This window comes from Lycorma delicatula, chromosome 1, assembly GCF_047948215.1.
Source record: "Lycorma delicatula isolate Av1 chromosome 1, ASM4794821v1, whole genome shotgun sequence".
Lineage (NCBI taxonomy): Eukaryota > Metazoa > Arthropoda > Insecta > Hemiptera > Fulgoridae > Lycorma > Lycorma delicatula.
In genome coordinates this window covers 354,613,961-354,639,541 of record NC_134455.1, presented here as the reverse complement: position 1 = coordinate 354,639,541, position 25,581 = coordinate 354,613,961, and the positions used below count along the sequence as shown (strand labels likewise).

The 25,581-nt window shown below is 29.2% G+C and overlaps 1 protein-coding gene across 1 annotated transcript in view; it reads right to left on the bottom strand.

Moving 5' to 3' along the window:
* LOC142334470 (uncharacterized) overlaps positions 1–25,581 on the bottom strand; it is a 712,180-nt gene that overhangs the window by 112,281 nt on the left and 574,318 nt on the right. Inside the window, exons 95-100 of the mRNA XM_075382526.1 lie at positions 24,749–24,919; positions 19,542–19,715; positions 17,254–17,424; positions 13,894–14,064; positions 11,596–11,769; positions 997–1,173 (exon numbers count right to left, since the gene is read on the bottom strand). Coding sequence (XP_075238641.1) covers positions 997–1,173; positions 11,596–11,769; positions 13,894–14,064; positions 17,254–17,424; positions 19,542–19,715; positions 24,749–24,919 — 1,038 coding nt within the window. The remainder of the gene's footprint in view (positions 1–996; positions 1,174–11,595; positions 11,770–13,893; positions 14,065–17,253; positions 17,425–19,541; positions 19,716–24,748; positions 24,920–25,581) is intronic.

Below are 25,581 nucleotides of genomic sequence, written 5' to 3'. Positions count from 1 at the left end.
AATATTTAAATGCCTTAGAAGATTTTTCCAAAGATTTAGCTACCAATATTTTTTGAGGATTTTAGGATTTTTATTGTTCAATCCCAGACTTTCAAGGACTGGGTACAGAACTTGAATATTTTCGACCAATACTTTCAGGAACAACAGTTGGCCCACCCAAACTATCCACTAGAGAAGGCAGAAGTATTTTAGGCACAGAAGCAACTTTTTTTATTAGATGAAGTTCTATCAGCTTAACTCCTCACATGAGGAAAGCACTTTGCATTCTCTTATTTTCACAGAAGTGGAGTTACTGATACCTCTGGATTTTTAAAATAGTTTTTCCTTTTTATATAATAAGCAATCTCTGAAATGTGCGGAACAGTTGCTGTTGTAAGTGATAATGTAATCTTCCTCAGTGTAATCAGCTTTTTCATGTCTTGAATAACTATGTGTGTTTTGGGTATTTATGGGGCTTCTGACAGGTCATCTTCACATTCAAAAATCCCAAACAACTGAAAAACTATTTTGGATTTGGAACACACAGACAAGAATTCAGGCTCCACTTTTTTTGATAGAAAAAACACAACACAAAATTAAGAACTGGCATGGGAGGAGGCATTCAATCTCATCCTCATACCTCAAGGTTTCCCTCACCCTAGTCACATAATGTGATTTAAATTCTTCATAAATTTCTATCTCTGTCAAATCTAAAAGATAATGACAAAAAAAAATCTGTCTTTATTTAAAAAATTTGTGAGGTTCAATAATAATGGTAAGTAGTACACCTACATTGTTAAATTTTAACTGAAATAGTTTCTATCAAACTTAATTGAAAGAAGATAATTATCCCATAATAGTATGCAAACAGGTAAATTTACAATTACATACATATAAATATAAAAAATTAAATAAAGGTAATATTAACATATACACACTAACTAATATTTAAGATCACTTCTAACAAAATACTTAAACAAAAAAAAAGAGCAATTAAAAGCAGAGACTGAAACTTACATATTCTGCAGTTGGGAAATCAATTTCATTAAGGACAAACAGGTTCTGTAATGCTAATTCACAGTTATATTCATCAAGCGCTTGAAGTGAAGCACAAAGTTTTTGTGCTTTGACATAAGCTGTTCTAATGTTTGTTACTAATTCTTGCCATGACGGTTTTTCAGATTTTTCAGTTACCTAAAAAGAAGTATATATGTTACCAAAGAATAAAGGAAATTTATCTTTTTATGTTTCTCATGCTAAATTATTTACTAAGTGTGAAAAATAATAATAGATGAACAAAATGAGAAATGATAATGATTGCCTTTTTAAAATGAAACCCTTCTGCTTTCATCAGTACTATAATTATCAATTTCTATTCAGTTATCAAACTACAGGTTTTATAACACACACACACACACACACACACACACACACACACACACACACACACACACACACACACACACACACACACACACACACACACACACACATACATACATACATACATACACATACACATACACATACACATACACACACACACACACACACACACACACACACACACACACACACACACACACACACACACAAGAAAAAAATACCATATTTTAACTCACTTGATCATAATGATAATGCAAACATATAACCACACAGTGATATATTAAATGGACACAATTCAAATCCAACATAACCTTCAACCACATTCTAAGCATTGGTCAACTTGCACCATTGGAAGTGTGGATACATACAATGGGGTCTTATACCGCACAAAAAGTACATGCATTAGAAAAATATTGCAGCCAATATAATCACATTTGTAACAACAGTAGCCTCTATGACTTATGTTAAAATTGAGGAAAGAGTTCATCAATTATCAATGAATATTTAATTTTTATGTTCAAAATACTTGTTTAAACTTATTGAATATCATTGGAAAATAACTATTTTAATTTATCAGCAAAACTATTCAAATTAATGGCTTTGTTTGAAATGAATCATATTATTGCAGTTTAAAATGCCAGAAAAGAATTTATTAAATTCCTTTGCTACAATAATATAAGATGAGGTAACAAAAATAGAATCCTTTTGTATATTTGGTAAAGTTGTTTGATCAGTCATATTTTCAAATCTACTCTTATATTTATTAACTCCCAATTAATTTTCACTTTTTAGTTGAATTAGATGTTAAATTATCATTACATAATCTTTTTGCATTACATAATTTTATGTAATTATCATTACATAATCTTTTGTTAAATCTTCTTTATATAATCTTCAGATTACTGAAAACATAAACTAACAAATCATCAGCAGAGTTTTAACCATACACATAAAATAACTTATTTGTTATTGTATGACTAGTCATTTATGAAACAGATAGAATGTATTCTAAGGTTAATTCATTTAAAGTTATAGTTAATTGATGTGATTTTACACATTGTACCAATAAGCCTTTCTAAAGAATTTTTCACTTTTGTTTGGGTTGTTTCAAAAAATGAAGTACTGAATCTGCAAAGGCAGACTGTATTGTAACTAACTACATTTATGGCACAACTTCCTGATTTTTGCAAGAACAGAGGTGAGTTGGACCAGCAGCCTACAGATGTATTTGTACCAATGATGAAGAGGCTTTGTGGTTGTCAGGAATAAAACACTGAGCTACAGTCTCAGCCTCAAAGCATAGGACTTCTTGGTTCCACTGCTGAAATCATCTGGTAATCCAATCCTAATTGATGTTGCTTAAGTCCAGCCAGATCTCTTTCAAGGCTGTCAACAAACAAATGAACATTACAGAGTTTAGCAGCCCTTTATTATCTTTGACTCCTTGATGACAGTAAAGCTTAAATTTTACGCGTTTACATTTCCAATTTGAGTCAGAAATGATGGAAGGTATAGCCACAATCTAAATATTTGGATTTGCATTGATTTGACAACCAATTGAAGTTCTCACAGCTATGCTCCATTCCTTGGCACCTTTACGTAAACTACTAGGATTTTTTTTTAAGTCTACAGATTTCCAGAATTCTCCTAAAAGAATCCATTTCCTCTCTTGGCCTCAGAAGGTTGTAGGTAGCATCAGAGATTAATAAAATAAAATAAAAATAATAAATCACAAATCAAAAATTAATAATTAAATAATTCTACTTAAGATTAGATAAAAATAGATCACTAAAACATTAGAAATATAGCACTAAAATAACTGAAAAATGAGAATATTTAAAAATACAAATTAACAATCTATAATAATTTTAATATACAGACATCTTTAAACCCAAAATTATAATGTTAAGAGGATTTCCAAGAACAAAAGACCAGGAAAGAATACCCAAAAATAAAATGGTCAGAACACAGAGAACAACATGTAGAAAGAATGAAGAGGTACTGAGAAGAGAGAAAGCAATGAAGAAGTGAAGTAATGTTTAGGCTGGAACATGTCCTAAAATGATTAAAATCAAAAAGAAAAAGTAATAATATAAAAATTATAACAATTATAATGGTTCAATGTAAGTTTAGATTTTTTCTGGGCATACAATGAAGGTTTGTTATTAGTGCCAGGACAATATTATTATAGAAAACAATTAAGCTTAACAACACCAAACTTAAAAATTAAATAATAATAAAAAAAATAAAAAATCAACAATTAAAATGCTCAATATCATAACGAAAAATATTCCTCATACAGTACAGCATAGATGTAAAGTGCCTATGCTGAATGCTAAAGACAAAATAAAACCAAAATGAAATACAAAATTAAAATCTAACTTAAAGCAACAAAATTACCATCTGGCATTAGCCGAATGACATAAATATACAAAACACTATAGTGATGATTAAATATCAGAATATAGATGGATGGCCTTAAGAAATGGCTAGGCATTTGATAACAATATCATATTTTTTATTTTTTTTTTGGTGAAAATGCAATCATCTAATCTTTGGAACAAACATAAAAAAAAAAACCAACTAAAACTAGATGAAAACCTAACATATTAAACAAAAAAAAAACTAACAACTAATATCACAGCTAAAATATTGCTTAAAATTAATATCACTGTCATAATCTTAAAATAAGATATATGTTTTTTAAAAACAAATGCAAACAAAAACATAAAATTTAACTATACATAAATAAAATTTAATGAAGTTTGAGAGAGTATAAAGGATCCCTTCTCGGATAACAGAAAGATTAAAGAACTAACATAAAATCCATAACAATTATAAGAAAACAACTACACTAAAAAAAAAAAAATGTTCAACATCAGAACAAAATAAATACACGAATAAACAAAAATAGAATCAAAAATGACTATTTCACATAGCAAAACAATATTAAATTCTTTCTACTATAATGATATATCTTAGAAATAACACCTGGTCTAATACATTTTTGTCATTGCCTAGTATGCGACGAATGTTTGTGACATAAGACCACATAACATTTGAAATCCACAAGGATGTGGCACACCAGTCAAGTGGCAGTCGCATAGTAGTACGTTTTCTGCTCACATGATATCCATGAGTAGCTCTGGTTTGTCTTAACAGCAGTCAGTAGAGGAACACTTCCTCTCAGTGAATTTTCTGCATCAAGAGTCCCATGGCAACACAGCATCTTTGATGTGTTGCAGTGAATATTATCCACTGTAGCAGTCTAGTTGGACCTTGCCACTTTCATCGAAGAGTGTGTTTTACAGAATTAATAAAGTTGAAAGTAGTAACATTGTCATACTGTTCCCTAAAATAGTTTGGATTTGGTCCCTAATTTAAATTTCCGATGCAATGCTGCATAACAGACACAGTCCACAAGGATGTGGTGTACTGTTAGTTGGCAGTCGCAGTGAACACAAATGGGTGCGTGCATCAGTCTGAGTAATTAGATATCCATGAGTGAGAATAGAGTGCCCTATTTGCAAATGGCAAATAATAACCTCCTCTCTTGAATAATAACTTCCTCATAATTTTTATGAAAACATTTAAATTTGTGTCTTTACAAACTTCAATTGCTCAAGCAATTGCACAGAAAATAGAGTTGCTCATAAGAATTGGCTATTACCATGTTAAATCATTTAAAAATGGCAATACTAATAACCTCCTCTCAATGGTTAGTCCTACATGAAGAGCTCCACGGTGACACAGTGTTCTTAAATGGACAAAGTTTATTGTTGATGGTAGCATTCCATTTGCTCACTCATTACGAACCATCCTCTTCAGGAGAGAGACAAGATCAATGCAATCAGTGAAAGGAGGCTGCAAGCAAGCCTCTTTTGCTGCACTGTGTGTCCTCATTCCCAAATTAGCAATATGGGTGACGAAATTCCATTATTCATTGAAATGCCAATATGGGTGGGATCCAGCAGAAGCTCACAGTTGTGTTACTCTGAATAAGTTTATAATGTGATATAAGAGACCACCACTCCCATGAGCTAGTATTTGTGGTTAATATGAAAAGTTTAAGACCATGGGAAGAGTTCAACACAAAAAAGGCTATGGAGTGGCCAAGAGTATCTGACAAAAATATCAAAGTGTAACAGCCATACATTTACAGTACTTACAAGTCAACTCAACAAACAGCAAATGAATTAAACATTCCTTGTTCAACTGTTAATAATGTTTAAAAACATACATTTAAATATGAATCCTTCCAAACCTCAATTGCTCAAGCAATCGCACAGAAGATAGAATTGCTCATAAGAATTTGATATACCATGTTAGATTGTTTAAAAATGGCAATATTATTGAGGTTTATTTACTTTTCATTTACCAAGAAAAGATAATAAACAAACATCATAATCTGAAGTTTGGAAATGCTGCATTTCAATGCTAAATATGTTAGACAGAGTCTGAAAGTTAATATGTAGTGTTGTGTAACAAGTAACAAAGTGATCATTTTTTCTTATGTGTGATTGGTAACATTTATTGTGATATGCTGAAATATTTTTCCTACCGTCATCTACAACATTTATAATCTAACATAACTTCCTGCTAGATGATAACCCATCACACTGGGCTATATCTATTTGTGAATTTCTAGGGGCTAAGGGGCTGAATTGTAATTCTGTCAGTTATTCTAGAAATATGATTTCACATTAAAAATCAATCATTTTTGACATATTTGTAAAAACTTCTATTATGTTTAGTCAATGTATAATTTAAGGATTTTTGGTTGATCATAGTTTCATATATTTTTATTAAAATTCATCAAAAAAGAGCTGCTACAGGTGATTCAAAGAAACGGGAAATTAAAAAAATTAAATAACGTTAATGAAAATTTTAGAAAATAAATTTTATTTCATGTAATTGTACAAATGTTGCCATTTTAGGATACATACATTTTAGTTTATTTTTTAAAGATGACATCTTGCAGGTGACCTCCTCTTCTACGTAAACACTCACGAAGTCTCTTCATTAAATTGTTCATGGTTTGACGTTACATCTCAACTGGAATTTCCGCAATTGCTTCTTGGATCACCTTCAGTTCTTCCGTTGTAGCAGGTCTACTGTGGAACACTTTGCTTTTAAGATGACCCCACAAAAAGTAATCGCAAGCTGAGAGATCATGCGATCTGGGAGGCCATCTAATGTCACCATTTCATGAAATGACATGTCCAAACAATTGGCGTAAAGCTGCCATCGATATTCGAGCAGTATGTGACGTAGCTCCGTCTTGTTGAAACCAGGCTGTGTTAAAAATTGGTGGAAATATCTTTTGTTGTTCCACAACAAAGGATTCAAGCATGGCTACGTAATGAGCCGACGTCACTGTAATCGCAAGACCATTGTCATCCTCAAAAAAATAAGGGTCTCTAACACCGTAAGATGACATAGTACACCACACGGTCACTTTCTGGCTGTGCAACGGACGCTGGTGTAGCTGCGTAGGATTTTCTTGTGCCCAGTATCTGAAATTTTGCTTGTTAACAAATCCACTGAGGTGGAAATGCGCTTCGTCTGACATCCACAGTTTGTGAACAAACTCTTCGTTATCATTTATCTTCTGATGCATTACATTACAGAATTGTGCTCGCACAACTGCATCGTTCGGTTTCAGTTCCTGGACGATCTGCAACTTGTATGGATGGTATTGCAAGTCCTTCACTAATATTCTTCGAACACTTGAACTATGCAATTGTAAAGATGATGAGAGAACACGGATTGACCGATGTGGACTTCGTGTGACAGCATCTTGTAAAGCTTGAACATTCTGTGGTGTACGGACGGTTTGCTCACGGCCTTGTAGGTTTCTTTTTCATTGCCGAACCAGTTTCCTCAAAATTAGATATCCATGTTTTAATTGCATGTGCTGATGGAACACGGTCGTGCCATCCCAGATTAAAATGACGGTGAAATTCTCTACACGCTCCCTCCACACTGTCATTGTTTTTGTAAAACGCTTTGATACCAAATGCACGTTGCGCACCACTCCAAGGATCCATGACAAGTAAATGGCAGGTTAGGTTAGAGAGGCTGGCACCACTTATCAAGAGGTACCAATCGCCCACGGCTACCAACACAACTATCAAAATATCCCGTTTCTTTGAATCACTCTGTACCAAGTTAAATTAGTTAGTAAAATATCTCTTTTAAGGTTTTTTGAACGTATTCTAAAATATTCTACAGAATAAATAATTTTTTTGAAAACTTATGAAGTTGGGTTATTTCTTTTATTACAGAAATTTTTAACAAACTTATTTAACGTTTAGAGCTTAAATATAATAATACTTTCTGTTGCTCTGGTAAGCTGACGATTAATTCTTTGAAAAACCTATGATAAATGCTTTCATTTGCTTTTAATACAAAATACCTGAGACAGTTTTGGATGGCTACCAATTAATGATATAAATGATATAAATGATTAAAAATTGTTTATACTTCTGGTACCTCTCTGTAGTTATTGAGTTAATAATAAAGTAATAATCATTGATAAAAAGATAAATAAAGAAATATTGTAAAGTAAGGATATATTTTGTAAAAATGTAAAAAATAGCAAGTAGTAGATATTTTATATGTGTAGTTTATATTTTTACGAGTGTAATACAAGGGCAGAAAATTGGTAATTTTTATATTATTTGGCTTTAAGGAATAGAAATATCTGGCTTGTTGGTTTTGCTTCAGCTCATTGTTTAGGAATGACAGGTCCATGGATATCACAACTGACAATACTATTTTCTCAATATGGCTTTATTGCGGTAATTATGTATTTTCTTCTTTTAATATATAAACATAAATTATAAAAAAAAAAATAATGACCGACTTTAATATGGTAGACTGTCTCTTAATCAACGTACTCATAATTGGGACCAACAGGGTTGGCTTAGTAGGTAATCTTTTTTTAAATGTTGTATTAAGCAAATACATTACAAATCTGATGTTTACACTACATGACTTCGTTGTACACCTATTAAATTACATATACACATTTTTTGCTGTACTTCATTTAAACTTATTTCATTTGAAAGTGAAATACGATCCTCCAGTGCTTTAATAAAGTGGATAGTTACATAATTGCTAAAATATTAGTTACTAAAAACAAATATTTATGCAATTATTAATTCAACAATCTTACTTGAAATATTAGGATAGAGTAATAGTCCCTTTATTACTCTTTAAATAAATGTTTGTCATGTCTATCTAATACTACGTTTTTTTAAAATTATGTGATGCAGCCATCAACAAAATGAAAACAAAAACAAATAATCAGATGTTTCACCAAATCTGATGTGGACACCGCATGACTTACTTTTAAATCAATTAAATTATAAATACATATTTTTTTTAAAATGAAAGGTACATAAAATTTTATTTCATTAATAACTTCTGATATTATTTCACATTTTTTTTAATTTTATTGTATATCAGATGTTAATAATTTATTAATAAATCAATATATTTAAATTAAAAAAAAAAGGTTAAAAAGAAAAGAGACAAAGTCTGAATTTGAACCAATGTGCTTTCCCCTTACAAGATCCAAATATTTCATTAATTAAAATTTTATTTGGCTGTAACACTGGAACCAATGAAAATAAGTACCACTTATGATAATCATTGAAAAGCGCTCAATCAGAGCTTATTACTGCGTTAAGAAAAAGTCCAAAATCTAAGTTTGTTTGGATTTTAGAACATCAAAATTCAACAACATATTTCCTGATTGATGTGTTGGTTCAATGATCTAGCCACCAAAGTCACTAGACAACTTCCTGCAATTTCCTTACAAGGGATCCTGTCAAGGATTATAACTCTAAGGTTTCTGACATGGAAAATTTATAGGCGAGAATCATCATTGTATTTAGGTAACATTGATATTGATAGTCTATATTGTACTTGGCGCAAGTTGGATTAGAGTCCAGATATTATATACAGCACCATGGAACACAAATTGAATGCCTGTGAGTGATCTTTCTTTTTTATGGTGTAAGAATAATAACTGTAGGTAGTATATATTTAATTTTTTAAATCAGCCAGTCGTAAAGATCTTTTATTGACACAAATATTTTTATTCCTTAAATGCCTGATTTGATTTATTTCTTTTCATCTAAATAATGATCTAAAAATTTCCTCTGATTAAATCATTGATATTTCCTGCTAATTAAAAAAATGATCTAGGAATGGTAATGATTTCAAACAAAGTGCAAACAGTATTTTTTTTAAATTAAAATTTGAATTCATTGCTCAACCATCTAATGAATGAGTTTAATTTTCTTTTGAATAAAGTAGCAGTTATCAGAGTGTGATGACATTTTTTAAGGTCTTCATAAAGGTCCATCCTTCCATTTCTTTTCAAGTTATAGGGTGCATTAATAAGACAATAACACATCATTAAAGCATTCTGTATAACTGTTTCAAGAGATATTAATTTAAAAAAAATAGCAATAACAAAAAGGGCTGCTCACCAGATAGGCTAATCAAAAATGAAAGTAAAATAAACAAATAACCAAGAAATTCTATTACAATAAATGCATTAGCCCTAAAGCTGTCAAGAATTACACTCACTATTTATTTGCTCACAATGTAAAGCACATAGAAAGTAACAAGTCTTCCATAATATATACATAACTTAAAAATAAAAATTGTAGACATAATTATTAAAAATAAAGGAAAAATGTAATGAAATGAGAAGAAAAAATAAAGAGGATGAATTAAAGCAAAAATTGAAAAAAGTTAAAAAAAAGATAAACTTAAGCATAATAAAAATAAAATGAAGCAATTATAAATAACCTTAATAACAATAGTAATAAAATAAGAGAAAAAAGCTTTTTTAGTTGGACTAGTTATAATTTAAAAAAATATAGACCATTATGATATAAAAGTTGAAACAAACATAAGCATTTTGATAAGTGTGAACTATTGATATAGAATAAATCCAATTCATTCAGTATTATTATAAAGTTATCTTATTCAATAGAGAAATTGAGTACAATTGGTCTAAAACTAAAAAAAAAGGATTGTTTTCTTATAGTCAAAACAGGGATTAAGACATTTTATGCACTCAAAAGGTAGGGGTGTCGGTTAAATTAATAGATATATTATAAAATAAAATAAGTGAAGTTGCATCATTCCTTGCTTTAAAGATGGAATACTAGAACAGAATCATCGGATCCTTAGAAGTAAAATCTACAGGACAAGCTAGACCACATGTTTTATAGTGTACAAGGCACAGTAACTTATTCTACATTTATTCCAGTCAACACATTTGTTAAAATTTGAGTTTCAAACCGGTACTGCATATTCCAGCAGATTTTATGCCAACACCTTATATAAATTAAATTCTATGTCCACTGAATGAAACCATAAGCACATTCTCAGAATGAAGCCTAAAAATTGACAGGTTCTATTATAAATTACAAAATAATAAAAATAAATAATTTTAAAATATCAAAAATCAATATAGTCAGAAAAATATAACTCGGAACAAATATGATACTCAAATCCTTGGTGGTAGGGATGTGTTACAGGTTGTCAGTTAAAGAGAATGAATGTCATTTAATTAAAACAACACTATTTTACATCTCATCACATTAATTTTTAACTTATCTTTGCTATACCAATCAACAATCAATAAACCTTTCTATATAACTCACAGCCTACACAATCAGCACAGATCAAAGGGCTTTACATTGTCTGTAAAAGTTAATCACTTTATATGAGTTCTAAAGAGAATTGGATAGATCATTTATAAACAAGAAGAACATCAAGACAGAAATTTTGACTCTGTAAACATTTGGGTTACTTTCATAGCAAGGGGATTTGATCAGACACCTTATTGTACAGCCGTAACATGGCCGACAGGAAAACTCCTGAAAAACTGTACTGGAAACGCAAAATTCTCTTAACTTTTCAAATATAACATTACGATTCAGAGTCAAAGGTCTTGGAAAAGTCAGTATAAAGAACATCTCCTGCACCACTAACATCAAAGATTTATTGTTGAAAATGTCAGCTAGTTTATAACTAACAGTGTCACAGCAAAAAGAAAACATCACAAAATAATAAGTGTGATGTTTCTGGAATTATAAATTTTAGCAAAAACAAATTTGATTAATATAATTAAAAAAAAAAAAAAACAGTGTAAATTAATTAAAAATAAACCACTAATGTTATTAATAGGCTTTTTTATACCTTCTTTAAAGTATCATCATTAATTTGATTGGTTATCAGAAGTTTTGTCATGGCTGGTATACAGTGTTCACGTGTTTCACCTGCCTTCAAATCAGTACAATATTGTTTAGCTTTGTTCTGATTATTACTGATGGCTTTTGGTATATCATCCCATTTCATCTTCATTTTTTCACACTAAAAAATTAAAATTAATTAGTTTTGAAAAACAATTATATTAATTGTATATAATAAGCATTTAACATTTTTTAAAATGATTGTAAAATTTCTTCTAAACAAATCTAAGAAATATATTTTACTACAAACATGGAATCCCAATTATTTCAGTTATTATACAGTATCTTCATTGGTTGCACAGTAGGTGGTAGTTAATATTGATGCTCATTTTGTAGTTAGTAAAACTTAATTACCTCAAGATCCTAACTACGATTAATATGGAGGTGAACAGTATACCTTTATCTGTGTTGTGTCACTCTATTTACCTTTTTATTTTTTCAAGTGTTATAGTTCTGTTTCAGCATACTGATTTTGTGCCTTTTATGTGTCATGAATAAAATCAATAACTATGGTTAATACATTGTACATCATGATCGTAATTGGGAATGATTATAGAATTATCCTGCCAGTTCTTGTGAAGTAATGTGCAGACTGATAAAGTTGTTATATATACTGCTGTTTGTGTTCTAGTATCTGTAGATGAAACTACATATGTCCAGTTTGTTCAATACAGTATTTGGTGCAGTCACTGCAATTTAATTTGTTCATGTTATTGTGTTTATTTGTATATTCTTTATTCATTTTTTAAAAGATCTTGTGTATTTTTTACAGTTTTGAAAGAAACATACTAATGCTTTTTTTTAATGTAGAAATTCTCTACATTGGTTAATATGTTTTAGCATCATGTACCTTCTATCAATAAGTGGGATTTTGATTTTGGTCAGTTTCTTAAATTTAATGAGTTGTACGTAAGAATATATTTGTGGTTTTTTAAAAATATTTTTAGCACACATTAATGGTTAAAAATTAAAAGATAAAAATATTACATAAGATACGGAGCAAAATCAAAAACACAAATAGGGACAAAATATACTTCAAGCTAATACCATTAATCAATAATATTCACATAACATCGCCAACATCTTTTAAGAAAGAAGGTTTTTATGTTGCTTTTAAAATCATAAGATAATATAAACAAATATTTTATTCATATCAGTACATAATTATACAATATGCAGCTTGTTCAATAATGGATTAGTATACCATTTCATGGAATAAAACTTTCTTAGGTCTAAGGATCAAGATTGCTCCTTGAAGATCCTTAAAGAGTGTCTGCTCTAGATTTGAGCAAATGCAAAGTACAAGGCAAATTCATAAAGTAAGGGTTGTTTGGCAATTAAAAAAAATTTACTCACAAGAAAAGGGTTTTACTTACAGTTTTAGTTTACTACATATCTACTTCACTTTTCCGCCATTCAGTTCTAAGCAGTTTTAGTTATACTTGGATGAAATAAAGTTACTGTGAAAGGATTAAGGTGTTAAAAAAATTATGAACTGTTATAGACAGTCAATTGTATCTAATCTATTATTTAAAAATTTAATGAACAGTACTATTGAACTCGGGTATAAAGTTAAGTAAAAATGAATAAAAGTTTATTGAATGAAAACTAAAAATAGAATACAATAATTGGAGGGTTACATTTTGATAAGATTAAGACAATTTATGTATAATAATAGGATAAACTTCTGAAAAATTCAGGAATCCTTTAAGACATGAATTCTGCAATTGAGGAGGATGCTCAACCACCATGTACATGAATTATCTGAATTTAAATTTGGATTAATATTTATTAGTGATTAATTTGGAAAAATACAATTCAAAGAAGTAAATTTAATTATATGTGCAATTTGAAAGACATTTTTTTTATTTTACATAAAGATAACATAAATTTAAGTTGCATGTATCCAAATATATCTTTTTGAGATGAAATGTATCAAAAAACTTTCTCAGTTATGCCAAGAAACATGGGTAAAAATTTAGTAGTGACAGAGCGGGTAGTTTTTTCATTTATCCTGAATATAAAAAAACCCTCTTCCTCTTTAAATAATCTTATAGATATACAAAAAAAATATTTTATTAAGCCAACAATAATATTCTAAAACCCACTCACTTTTTCAATTATTAAAAACTGAAAATTTTACTTATAAATTTTCATGGGCTTGTCAAAATATCAGCACAAAAAGTGAAACGGCAAGTATTAAAAGAGTGTTATAAAAGGTTTAATAAATTTTAACTGTACCCACCATTTTTACTGTCTGTTCATCAAGGTTAATATAAATAGGAAGATTTTGGAATGTTTTAATGCATTCCTTATCGCCTTTGGCACCAAGAAGTTTACACCACAGTTTAATTTGATCTTCTTTAATTTGTGCGTCTTCCAAAATTTTCTCCAATGTTGTATTCTGTGAGACCAACTTTTAAACAAAATCATAACTATTATTACATAAATCATTACAATTTCTGGTTTGATAATGCCATAAAGGTTAACACTATTATACACAAATTAATGTTTTTAAATATACATATTTATTATTTAGTTATTTCCATCAGTCAACCAAATGTTAATTTTTAATAAAGTGGTGTTTTTGCATAATTTCAAGCACATTAAACACTGTAATTACTAAGAAAAAACTAGTTACAAAAAAAAAAAAAATAGTAAAATTTTTTAAGTACATCTTGTAGATTCATTATGAAAATTTAAAAAAGAAATACTGCATAAGGTGAAGAGCAAAAACATGAACTCTTGTTGAACTCACCACCTATCTCTACCAGGTAGAAATCATAGATTAAACAACAGAAGACATTTGTTAATAGTTTATGATAGATATATTAAAATTAAAATTATTTTTTTAAATACATTTAAAATTTACAAATTTCAAAACCCTCCTGATAAGATTTAAACATGATTAAATAATAACTAATTAGTATTTAAACTAAATTTAAGTTATGTTTTTATTTATAAGTGTAGATTGAAAAGTGATACTGATTTTTCCTTTTTTTAATCTTAATCTTATAATATGTCTATTGAAAAATTTGCTAACTCTTTTTATCATGCTAACATTTTTATCAAGCTATCATTAGAAACTGTTTAATAAATAATTCTTTAATTATTTTTATATAATATATAACACAAAAATTGGTGATCAGAGATATGTGTAACGTTAGAGATCACCAGCAAAAAATGGTGTTTTTATAAACAAAGTGACTAGGAATTGTTAAAAGGCAAACAGTTATGTTATTTTTTAGATTCATAATTTGTATTTGCTTTTTCTTTAATCAATTAATGAATGTATGGGTGAGGGTGGACTCAGAGCCAGTATGTTGTTGTGGGTGCTGCTGGAAAACGAGCATTGTGTATGATATTTTTCCATTGTTTCCAGATGGTAGTTGCAAGTTTTGCGTTAGCTACATTTAGTCTCTGGTGTTTTAGGTTGTCCTCAATTTGCTTGACCCATGTTTTCTTTGGCGCAGTTCATAGAATCTTCCACTGTGCAGGTCATTGTCTCCAAAGGAGACAGTATGGAAGTCGGTATTCGTGCATTTGGAATACTTGTCCAAACCACCACAGCCTACGCTTTTGTATTTCGAGTTCAATTGTAGGTTGTTTATTACATCTGGGCCTGGTTGTGTGATTTCGCAGACAATCACACAGTGATAGTCTGACCTAGTATTCACTGTCGCATTTGGAACACTTCTAATTTGTTTACGTTTTCTTTCAGTAGTGTCCATGTTTCTGATCCAAGACTGGTAATATGAACCAGTCTTGCTATACTGGTAAGACTGGTAATATGAATGCCCGGAAAAATTGGATCTTTGTCTTCAAGGTTACATTTTGTTTCCTCCATAGGCACCAGTCCAATGGTTGGAAGGCAATAGTTGCCTGGCCAATCCTGCCGTGGATGATGAAAAGTTTTTTTTTTTTATTAATGACCAAAGGTGTTTGAAATTGTCAACCTGGGCAGGGTTTTGAAATTTGTACTTGCTTATTTAGTGTAAAAGAAAATAATTTTGATTTGACAAGAGACATAGATAAATAAAGGAAAAATATAGAGACAATGATAAAGAATAATTCAAATCTATACCTTTCTTTTATACATGAGTTTTTTCTTATTACTCTGAAATAGTAGATTAAAAAAAATGCCAGATCTTTGCTGAGATTGAAGCTGAAATCACAGACTTAGAAACCAGTGTGCTACACAAATACAAAAACTTCAAAGCCAGTTACTAGAGGAAAATATTATTTTAAGAAAATTTATAGTTGGAAAATTTTTGTAACCATCTTACATTTATCCCAATGTTATGAATCTTTGGAACTTTTTTTGTTACAATATAAGTAATGTTTTTCTGATCATACTAAAATCATCTAAAGCACTTGCATTTAGAAATATTATTCTATTATATTACATTTTGATAAACACAGAATAAAACAGGATACTTAAACTGTACTTTTTTTCCTAAGGATACTTTTTTTTTAAAGAAATCTATAAAAGTTTACTATTTTTTCATATAGAATTTAAAAGATTTTCACAAAGGAAATTAATTAATGTTCATCTGTAGGATGCAACGATATGAGGAGACATTTTGGATTGTATTATCTGATCAAAACTATTTCTCCTGGCTGGATGTTGTAATTTTTCATGCAATCATTGCATCCATTGTTTAAATATAGGCTAGATAATTTTTTTAAATGTTTGCGAAATTAAAAACTAATTAATTCAAAGAGAAGCCTAAAGAGATTAAACAAATTTAATAAATTTGTTAATTCTGACCACATCCCCACCCAAAATAAGTAATTAAGTATAATTCCCACATGCACTGTAAATAATTGAGGTAGAAGTGGAAAGGAAAATGTAGCTATAAATAAGAAAAAATAACTACAAAGACGTTACTACAAGTCAAAAACCTTACAGATGTCCATATTTTTAATGCTTGTTAAAGAAGGGAGATTATCACTGTCCAAAAAAAGAACACAAGCAATAATTGAGCACCAATTTATCGTTTATAAAAAAACCTTATTGTAAGATTTTCCACGAAATTTGTAAAAACAACATCAATGTTTGTAAACTAAATATTTAAGCAGCAACATTCACAAAACAATAATTTGGGTTTGTGAAAGGATCCCACATTCATATTGTACCATCAAACTAAAATGTGTATGTTCTTCATTATGAATCATTTCTTAGAGTGTTTTTATTAAGTCTTGTTATTAAAAGAGGTAATTTACATGGTAGCTTTACTGATGTCATCCAAAGGATTATGTCAGAAATATGATCTCCATTATATTAAAGTAACTTATGTTTGTGTTAAAGTATTGATTTTATATTATAAATCATATTAATTTACACTGCTTACTTTATTAAAATAAATCAATATAATTACTCTATGGAGAAGTATATACACTCGCTTGATGAAATATGGTATTGAAAAGCTCTTTCCCTCTAACTGTTTCAAATGTTTGAAAGTGTTTATTTTTAAATATTTGAATTTTATAAGTTTAACAAGATGCATTTTTATATATGTGCTGAAATAAATAAATAAATAAACATGTTAAAAAATGCTCACAGCTAAGCGGTAACATTAAAAATCATATAATTTTTACTTACATTATTTATAGAAATATCATCAAGTTTACCAAGCAATATATTTTTATACAATGTTGAAATACATTTCATATCATTCGCATTTGATAACTTATTGCAATGCTTAACAGCCAAATCTCGAGCATTTTTTGTTGCACTTCGAATGTCACTCCATGTCTTATTGTTCATTGTAAACTAAAAACATTTAAAAGATTAAACAATTAAATAGCAGATAACACTTTTAAAAATGAGCAAATTTTTAAATGTTTTTGTTTCCAGAATTTCTAAAGTGATAAATGCATTATTTTACAGACTTAAGTCTTATCAGTAACACAGCATTGACTTTTTAGTAGCAAATGGCTATTTTGAGTTGTGGTCTTTGCTTGTGTACAGTTGAAATTTTTGACAAAATATGTTTCACACAATACTTTTATCCCTAAATATGGTTCTACTTTTTTATTTTTCATTATCTTATCTCTACAAGTTACTCTTCGGTTAATTTCATGGAAATAAGGGAATTGTTCCGCAGATTGTAGGAATAAAAATGAATGATTACCAAAGTAAGAAGTCAAATGAATTCAATCATTAAATAACTTAATCTTATGTAAATTTAATTCATTATCAATTCTGTATGTTGATTTTTAATTTTCAATGAACTGTGATATAGTGTTTAGTCAAGGAGAATGTGGCATGGTGTATATCTGTAGAGCAAATTGAGTTTTACCAGATGATCTGAGAAAACCATGAGTTAATTTGGGGCATCTCACATGCAACTGGCATTGGATAAACAGAACTTAATCATAATGCTTTTCATACGCTGATAGTTATCATTGCTATAATAGTATTTAACTTCATATCTTATTTCAATATCAGCCGACCACAATCTGCCATACAGATTGGATCACATAAAATGGATCATGCACACATAAAGATCGGTTAGTGATTGAATTGGCTGGGAATTTAGAAGAAACTAATATATGTACTGCAGTTGCTGAGAAAAGAGGCAAAAAGTTAAGATGGCAAAAATTATACAGATGTAAAAATATATTCATAGTGTTTGAAGTGTATACAAAAGTATCTATCATATATCCATCTGTGATTTGTAAGGCCACACAAATGGCACAAAGCTCAGTAGTTTATATTAAGGTGCGATACTCTGAGTCTGACCACAAGTAACACATCCAACTGAATCACTTTCTGCCAAAGTAAACTCCTAACATATGAAGATATCAAGCAAAGAAGTTTGGAAACTTGCTGAAATATTAATGATCAGTATTTGTTCTCTTTAACTGAATTAACTTAATATGACAATGTAATAGCACAGCAGAATTTCTCTATGAAACAAAAATATACTGATGAACAGCAGTGGCATATATAACAAATAGGTGGCAGAGATATAGTAAATAGTATATAGTACACAGATAGTAAAACTGACTGAAGAGCTTGAACATTCATAATATCCATAGAGTTGAAACATTCTGTAAAACTATCATAAATCCCCCACTCTTTAAACAAGATAATTCAGAGAATTCTAAGGTTTTGCCTTTATATGATGTGTTACCAACTACTATAAGCTGAACCTGATCTTATCAGAAAGATACTCTCCATTATCAACGAATGTATTAATTTCCATCTTTGTAATGAAAAAAAAAAAAAAAATGATAAAATAGAATAAATAAATATAAGATTAAAACATTAGCCAAGTGATATGTCAAGAATGGAAGGAAATTACATTCATCAATCTAAGATGACAATGTGAAGAAATTGGTAAATCAGGGATAAGGCAATCCTTTTTATCCATTGTTTCATAATAGTTGATGGAAGATTATCTGACTGCCCATTATGAAGTACTTTTTTAGTAGTTCAACATTTGTTTTTTTATGTACAACACTATAATTCTACAAGACAGCAACTTTACTTTTTCCTAAAATAATTACTTGATTACTTTATGCTGACATGATGAGTATAGTCCTTGTGTAGTTAAGGAATATAGGCATATTTAATCACATATTTTTGGGCAAACGTTTTCTAGTTCTTCTTTTCAGATCTCAGGTGATGAATTCACTGTCTTGTAGTTATATGCTCCTTTAAAAGAACAAAAACCGATTTCCTTTCATGGTTTATCACAAGACTAGACAGTTTAGACAACAGGTTTATGATGTAACTGATAACTGGAGATTAAATGTTTTTGAACACAATAGAAAAAGTTAAAATAAAAGCATACAATAATTAAAGCATAATGGCATTTCATTTAGAACACACAAAACTGTGGAATATTATAAAAACATTTAATAAATGATATTTATGCTTACATAATTTATTATATCGTTATCACACCAGCCAATCAAAGCGAGTTTTTGTAATGCTGATATACAGTTATGATCACCTACTGCATTAAATGATTCGCACCAATTAACTGCTGGTTGATGCGTTAAAAGACACATCTGCTCAATTTCTTTCCAAGTTTTAACTGACAATTTTAACAACTGGTAAAAAAGTAAGTAATTAGTAAATAATATATAAATAAAAAAATATAAATAAGATAAAAATAATTTAGTGATAAAATTCTGTAAACTCTTCCTTTAACTTTATGAAATTTGTAAATACCTATTTTAATTTTATACTAATCCTGGAGCTGCATACTTGTTATGTAAAATAGTCTATAACAAATCTTAATCATAATTAAGATTATACCAAAGCCTGGAGAATATTTCTATGTACTGAGACACACATGATGGTATCATAGAAATAATTCCCATTGTTTATTCCATGTTAGTAATACATACAAGAGTCATACATACATACAAGAGCTGAGCAATGCATACAAGAGCTCTCAATATCAAGGAATAACCAGCTTACAAAATGGAAATAAATACCACAAGAAATAAGAATCAGTCACTTGTTAATAGAGTAAATTAATAAGAAATGAATCAGGTAGTTAGGCTGTTCTACACAAGTTAGATGTCATGTAACAAGGGAGTCATTAATTCCAGACTCAGGGATAAAAAATCAGAGATGAAGAAATCAATTAACCAATAAAGAGCAAAAACAATGGAAGGATCATCTAAATTCACAAGTCCTGTTAGTATTGGAACAGGAAAGACTTCTATAGGAATCCTCTGTGGATTCTGTTCTTCTGAAGGAGATCCTGGGAAGTAGATCTCCAGGAGAGGATTATACATATAATCTCAGATGATGCCAGTAAATGTAACTTTTTAGTTAGGTCACAATACATAGAAATGAGTTTCATTCTGGATTTTTCATAACTAAACTATTAGAAAAGCATAACTTCAGCAAAATGAGACTCTAGAATCTGAAGTCAGAAAGAAAATAAGGTTGTCAAAATGGTTTACATTTCCTGTCTTAAAATTTATTTAACATATCGTTTAATGAAATATTAATGTTTGTTTGCTCACATTTATATGAACTATGCCTGGGAATAGGTAAACAAATCAAATACAAGTATGTATGCGCCTAAAAGGGGGAAAATTTTGTCCAGAACATGATCACAGTTTGTGACATTATATGAAATTTTATGAGAAGATACTAAACCAAATACATTGTAGTTGTGGGCTACCACTGTTTACGATGACTATTTCTAGTATTAGATCTGAACATGTCTTTAGAGTGTAGCTACAAAAATTTTCTCTCTGGTCAAAAACTTGATCTGCAACATCTGCTTGCAGATGAAAACTGAAGTTCGATCAAGACTTTCACAATTAACTTACTAAGCCAATAATATACGCAGAGGATTGCAGTGCTCATAACTCAATATGGGGTTCACATCATTTAGTTAACAGAAGGGGGAATCTTATTAAGAATTTCTTTTAAATATCAATCTCAATTTATTAAATAAACTAGCCATAAATAATTTAGAATTAAATAAAATCGAGGCAAAACTTTAATAGATTTAAGGAAATTAAAAATTTAGACAATTTCAGCCTTATCATTACTTAAAGTAATTCTAATCCTGCATACGAATTTAAATCTTGTAATGACTCACAACATACATAATCAAGGAGAATATGGAGTACTTACCAATTGGCATTTTAAAGCACTTGTATCTTAACCTGGTAAGCACCAAACAAATGAAAAAGATCTACAATTTCACAGAAGTTGTAGATGGTTTCCACTGGCAATGCATAAGCTTTAATGTTATACAGCTTTTGGTCAGCAGTACTGTACCGCTTATTTTGCCAAGCCTACTTCTACTAGTGTTACAAGAAGTATGGCCAATTAGAATGCGTAGTATGCTTGATGAAGGATGATTGAGTTTAAGAAACTTCAGCAGCTACATTAGTGCTTTTATTGCCTTAGACTCACAAGTGGCACACAACTTAGTAAAAACAGAGATATGTATTGAAGTTGTTAAGTATGGAGACATATGAATAAATGTTTGCAATTATTGGATGCTTAGCAAATATACTACTATATATTATAGTTTAAGAGCAGTTACTGAATTACACCGTACAGAATATGATGGAAACCATTTATGATGTAATAAAGGATCATTAATAAATTGAGTGCAATGAGTAGCATAGAATTCTGGATAATTACACTCTGTTAGTCAGGCAGCAAACACTTAAATTCTCTGATCAACCACAAAGGAACCTCCACCAGTGTCACAGTTTAGACTGTAATAAAATATTGAGATCTTACCAAAGGTTTGTAAGATTTTATAAGTATATGTGTCCAGTCTGCACCGAAAGCTGTACTAATCACATGTAAAAATATAAAATTCTTAAAGGGTTTTTTTCTAGTTCTTTTAAATTATTAACCTATGTCCTTTGTTCAACACAATAAAGACCTAATGATTTTACATCAAGCAATAGTGAGATTTTATATACTTAATAATAATTTGGGCATTTTGGTTGTTTGTAAACAAAAAAAAAATCATACACAAACTGAAAATTTGGATTCAGTTTTCTTCATTCAACTTTCTAATGAAAAGATAAAATTTTGAAGTAAATGCTTGGCACTCAGCAATAAGTATGATAATACACAGGTTGCAAAATAATATTACTCATTTTCTGAAAATTATATTATTAATTTTCTGAAATAGTCTGGAAACTTCTGTCCCTTTTCAGACACCTATATAAAAGAATTAAGACTGTCTGTATTCATGCTATAAAGATAAGCATATTGCTATCTACAACCCGCTCCTTTATGATACCTATTTTTCTGAGCCATGCCACATATTTTCTCCAAATTACAGGATAAAACAACAATGTGCTGGAGAATAGCAAAGCATTCTGGATAGCTGTTTTGACGGCTATTAGGTAACTGATGGAAGAACTGCTGTGGAATTTGCACTGCTCTGATGCAGTAAGAGAGTTCTTCTCAAATCTTAAAGAATGTATTATATTTATAGACACTACACAATTGAACTCTTAATATGATGGAAAATATAAATAACATATGTTCAGTAAAAGAGGATGGTTAGAAACAGAAGGAATGTAGGTAGGAATTTATATTTAGCAAGCTGTAACAACTGTTGTAAAGTAAATAGCAAAACAATAACAAGCTCTATCTACAACTAGTGAATCATACATTAAAATTAAAATTTTTAGTTATAACTTTATCTTCCCTTCTGAAATGAGTTTCCTTCAGACAAAGAATTGACGGTCCATAATTCCAAACATTTTTGTCTTCTACTCAGAACATATACCACAAACATTCCATTTTATGATATGGAATACTTGAAATACTTAGATTTAGGTAATGATATCTCACAAAATGATTATTGATATAACTATTATAATTTGTGTATTATTTGGAATAATATACAAAAGAGTCCTAGGGGTGTGAGAAATGTATAAATACACGCATATAACATATATATAGTGTCCATAACCAGTGTCCCCCATTTTAAAACAATAAAAATTATTTTTTCAAAAAACTGATGGCCCTATATTAATTAAATTGGGTACGCTCTATAGATTGCTTATAATATCAACTTCTGATTTCTACTAGAAGTGAGTTACTCTGACTGGAAGTTCAATTTTTGAAATAGAACATGCATATTCTGAAAATGGATTTGGATTCTATGTTGAAAAATACCTAAAGTTTTGTTTGAAATATTTTTTTATCAAAATGCAATTTTTGATCTTTAATGGAAAGCAGCATTTTTTATCTCTACTTGAAAATGGAAAGCAGTATAGAAGTAAACAAACAAAATAATTTATTCAAATACAATTGTCTTTTTTAATTTTTACCGTAGAATCAATTTTCAATCAGGTAAACTCACTTGCCGAAAATATTTTCGGAAAGAAAATATTTTCTTTCAAATAGCGAAAGCTATTTGAAAGAATGTATTCAATTTAAGGTTAGATATCGTTGCTGTTATCCTAAAGATTTATAATTGCCATATTTGCACTCTTAAATTAAAAATTACCATATGTTGCATATTAACAGCATATTTCAAAAAAAAATTTTATGTCAATAATTTTTCAAAAATGCAACAAATATCAATATTACGTGACAAATTAAAAAATGTCTGAGTCGAATAGTTTGGTCATAATTATTTGAATACTTAGGAGGATGGATGGATTAGCAAGATAAATGGCATACATAAGTAGCAAGATAAATACATTCATAATAGTAAGATAATACAAAATAATACATAGCAATAAGGTAATACATACATAATAGTAAGATAAATGACAAAGACTTCAATTACGCCCTGAAGATTGATCACAATAAAAAAAAAACAATTTTGACCTGAACTTAACGTAACTTTACACAGAAGTATTGTATAAGATTCTACTAAATCAAAAAATTATTTGTTCAAAGAATTTCATAGTTAAAAATTTATAACTTAAAATCATACACAGTAATTTATTTTTATAAAACAAAATTATAATGTGTTAATTTATGATCATACATGCTGGTAAATAAACAACAGTTGTAATATTGATTTCATTTGTTTTGTTTAGATAATTTTTCAAAAATAAAACAATCAACTACATAAAGAATCATGTGTATATAAATATACACATTTTTTGTATTAAATCTTTTTTGTTATTCCATGTATTGTTTATTTATATTAAAATATAAATAAATTATAGAAAAATAGTAACAAAGAGTAAATCTCTAACAAGCAATTAGAAATTAAATAATATAATAACAGATGGTAAATAATTAAAACAATGTAGCAAGAATATAATGAGTGAAATATGTTAACACAACTATACATGCAATATCTGCATGAAATCTGGTAGAAATCATGTGCACAGAGAGAGAGAGAGAGAGACCAGCAAGAAGGTGATAAATTCATGTACATAATTATACATTTTTTTAAGCTTTTAATCTAATATGATTTTTTTTCTGGGGTTGATTTGGTGGGAATTTTATGATAGACGTTCTTCCTGTCGCTGACCTACTAGTGGGAATGAAGTATAAAATTTTTAGTATGTTGAAAAATGCTGATTTTGAATCAAATCCATATCAAAGAATATGATGCTACTTTTCTATAACATGGAGATTAAAAAATAACTGCAATTGTAATATTCATTATTACCTCATCAAATGTTGAATCATCAATCTGTTCAGTCAGTGCTAGTAACTGTAGTCCCATAACACATTCTCTATCATTTGACTGTTTCAGTCTCATACACCAATTAAAAGCCTGCTGAAATGTTTTAGTGCTAGCTTCTACAATATCTTCCCAATGGGTATTACTGCCAAGGAACTAAATAACAAATATATTATAAAAATAATTATAATATATTGTAAGAATTTATCATATCAATAACATTTATTATTAATAAAGATACTACTACTAAGATCTACTAATTAAAAATGTTTCAATAAAAATAAGACTTCTTAAAATAAAAATGGTTTTGTCAAAAAAGACATGTTTTAACATCACCCTCTTCATGTTTTAGTAAATTTTCGCTTCAACTTTTGATGGAAAAGTAGAATTTTCTTTGCTTTTCCATCAAAATAGAAGTGAATTCCCTCTTCAATTCTCATTCACTGGAGGTGAAATGCTTCTTTACAATTTTATATCACTTACTTTTAGTTATTTTATAAATATATTCTTAAACAGGATAATTTATATATTTGTTTAAGTATTATATTTAAAGAAAATATAAAAACTTTCCAAACATATTAAAAACAGCTTAATGAATACCATAACATTTATCATAAAAAATGCATTACATATATCCTAAATATAGCTGAGAGTTATTTATTGAAAAGATCACTTTTGGAATGAAATATTTAAAATTGCTAAGGTGGTATGGAAAATACAGCATCTGAAAAACTTCTTGGTCGCTAGAGAAAATAATAATTATATAAGCTCTAAATAAAAAAAGGAATTAATGAAAATAAATTCTTCTTTGGGATAAA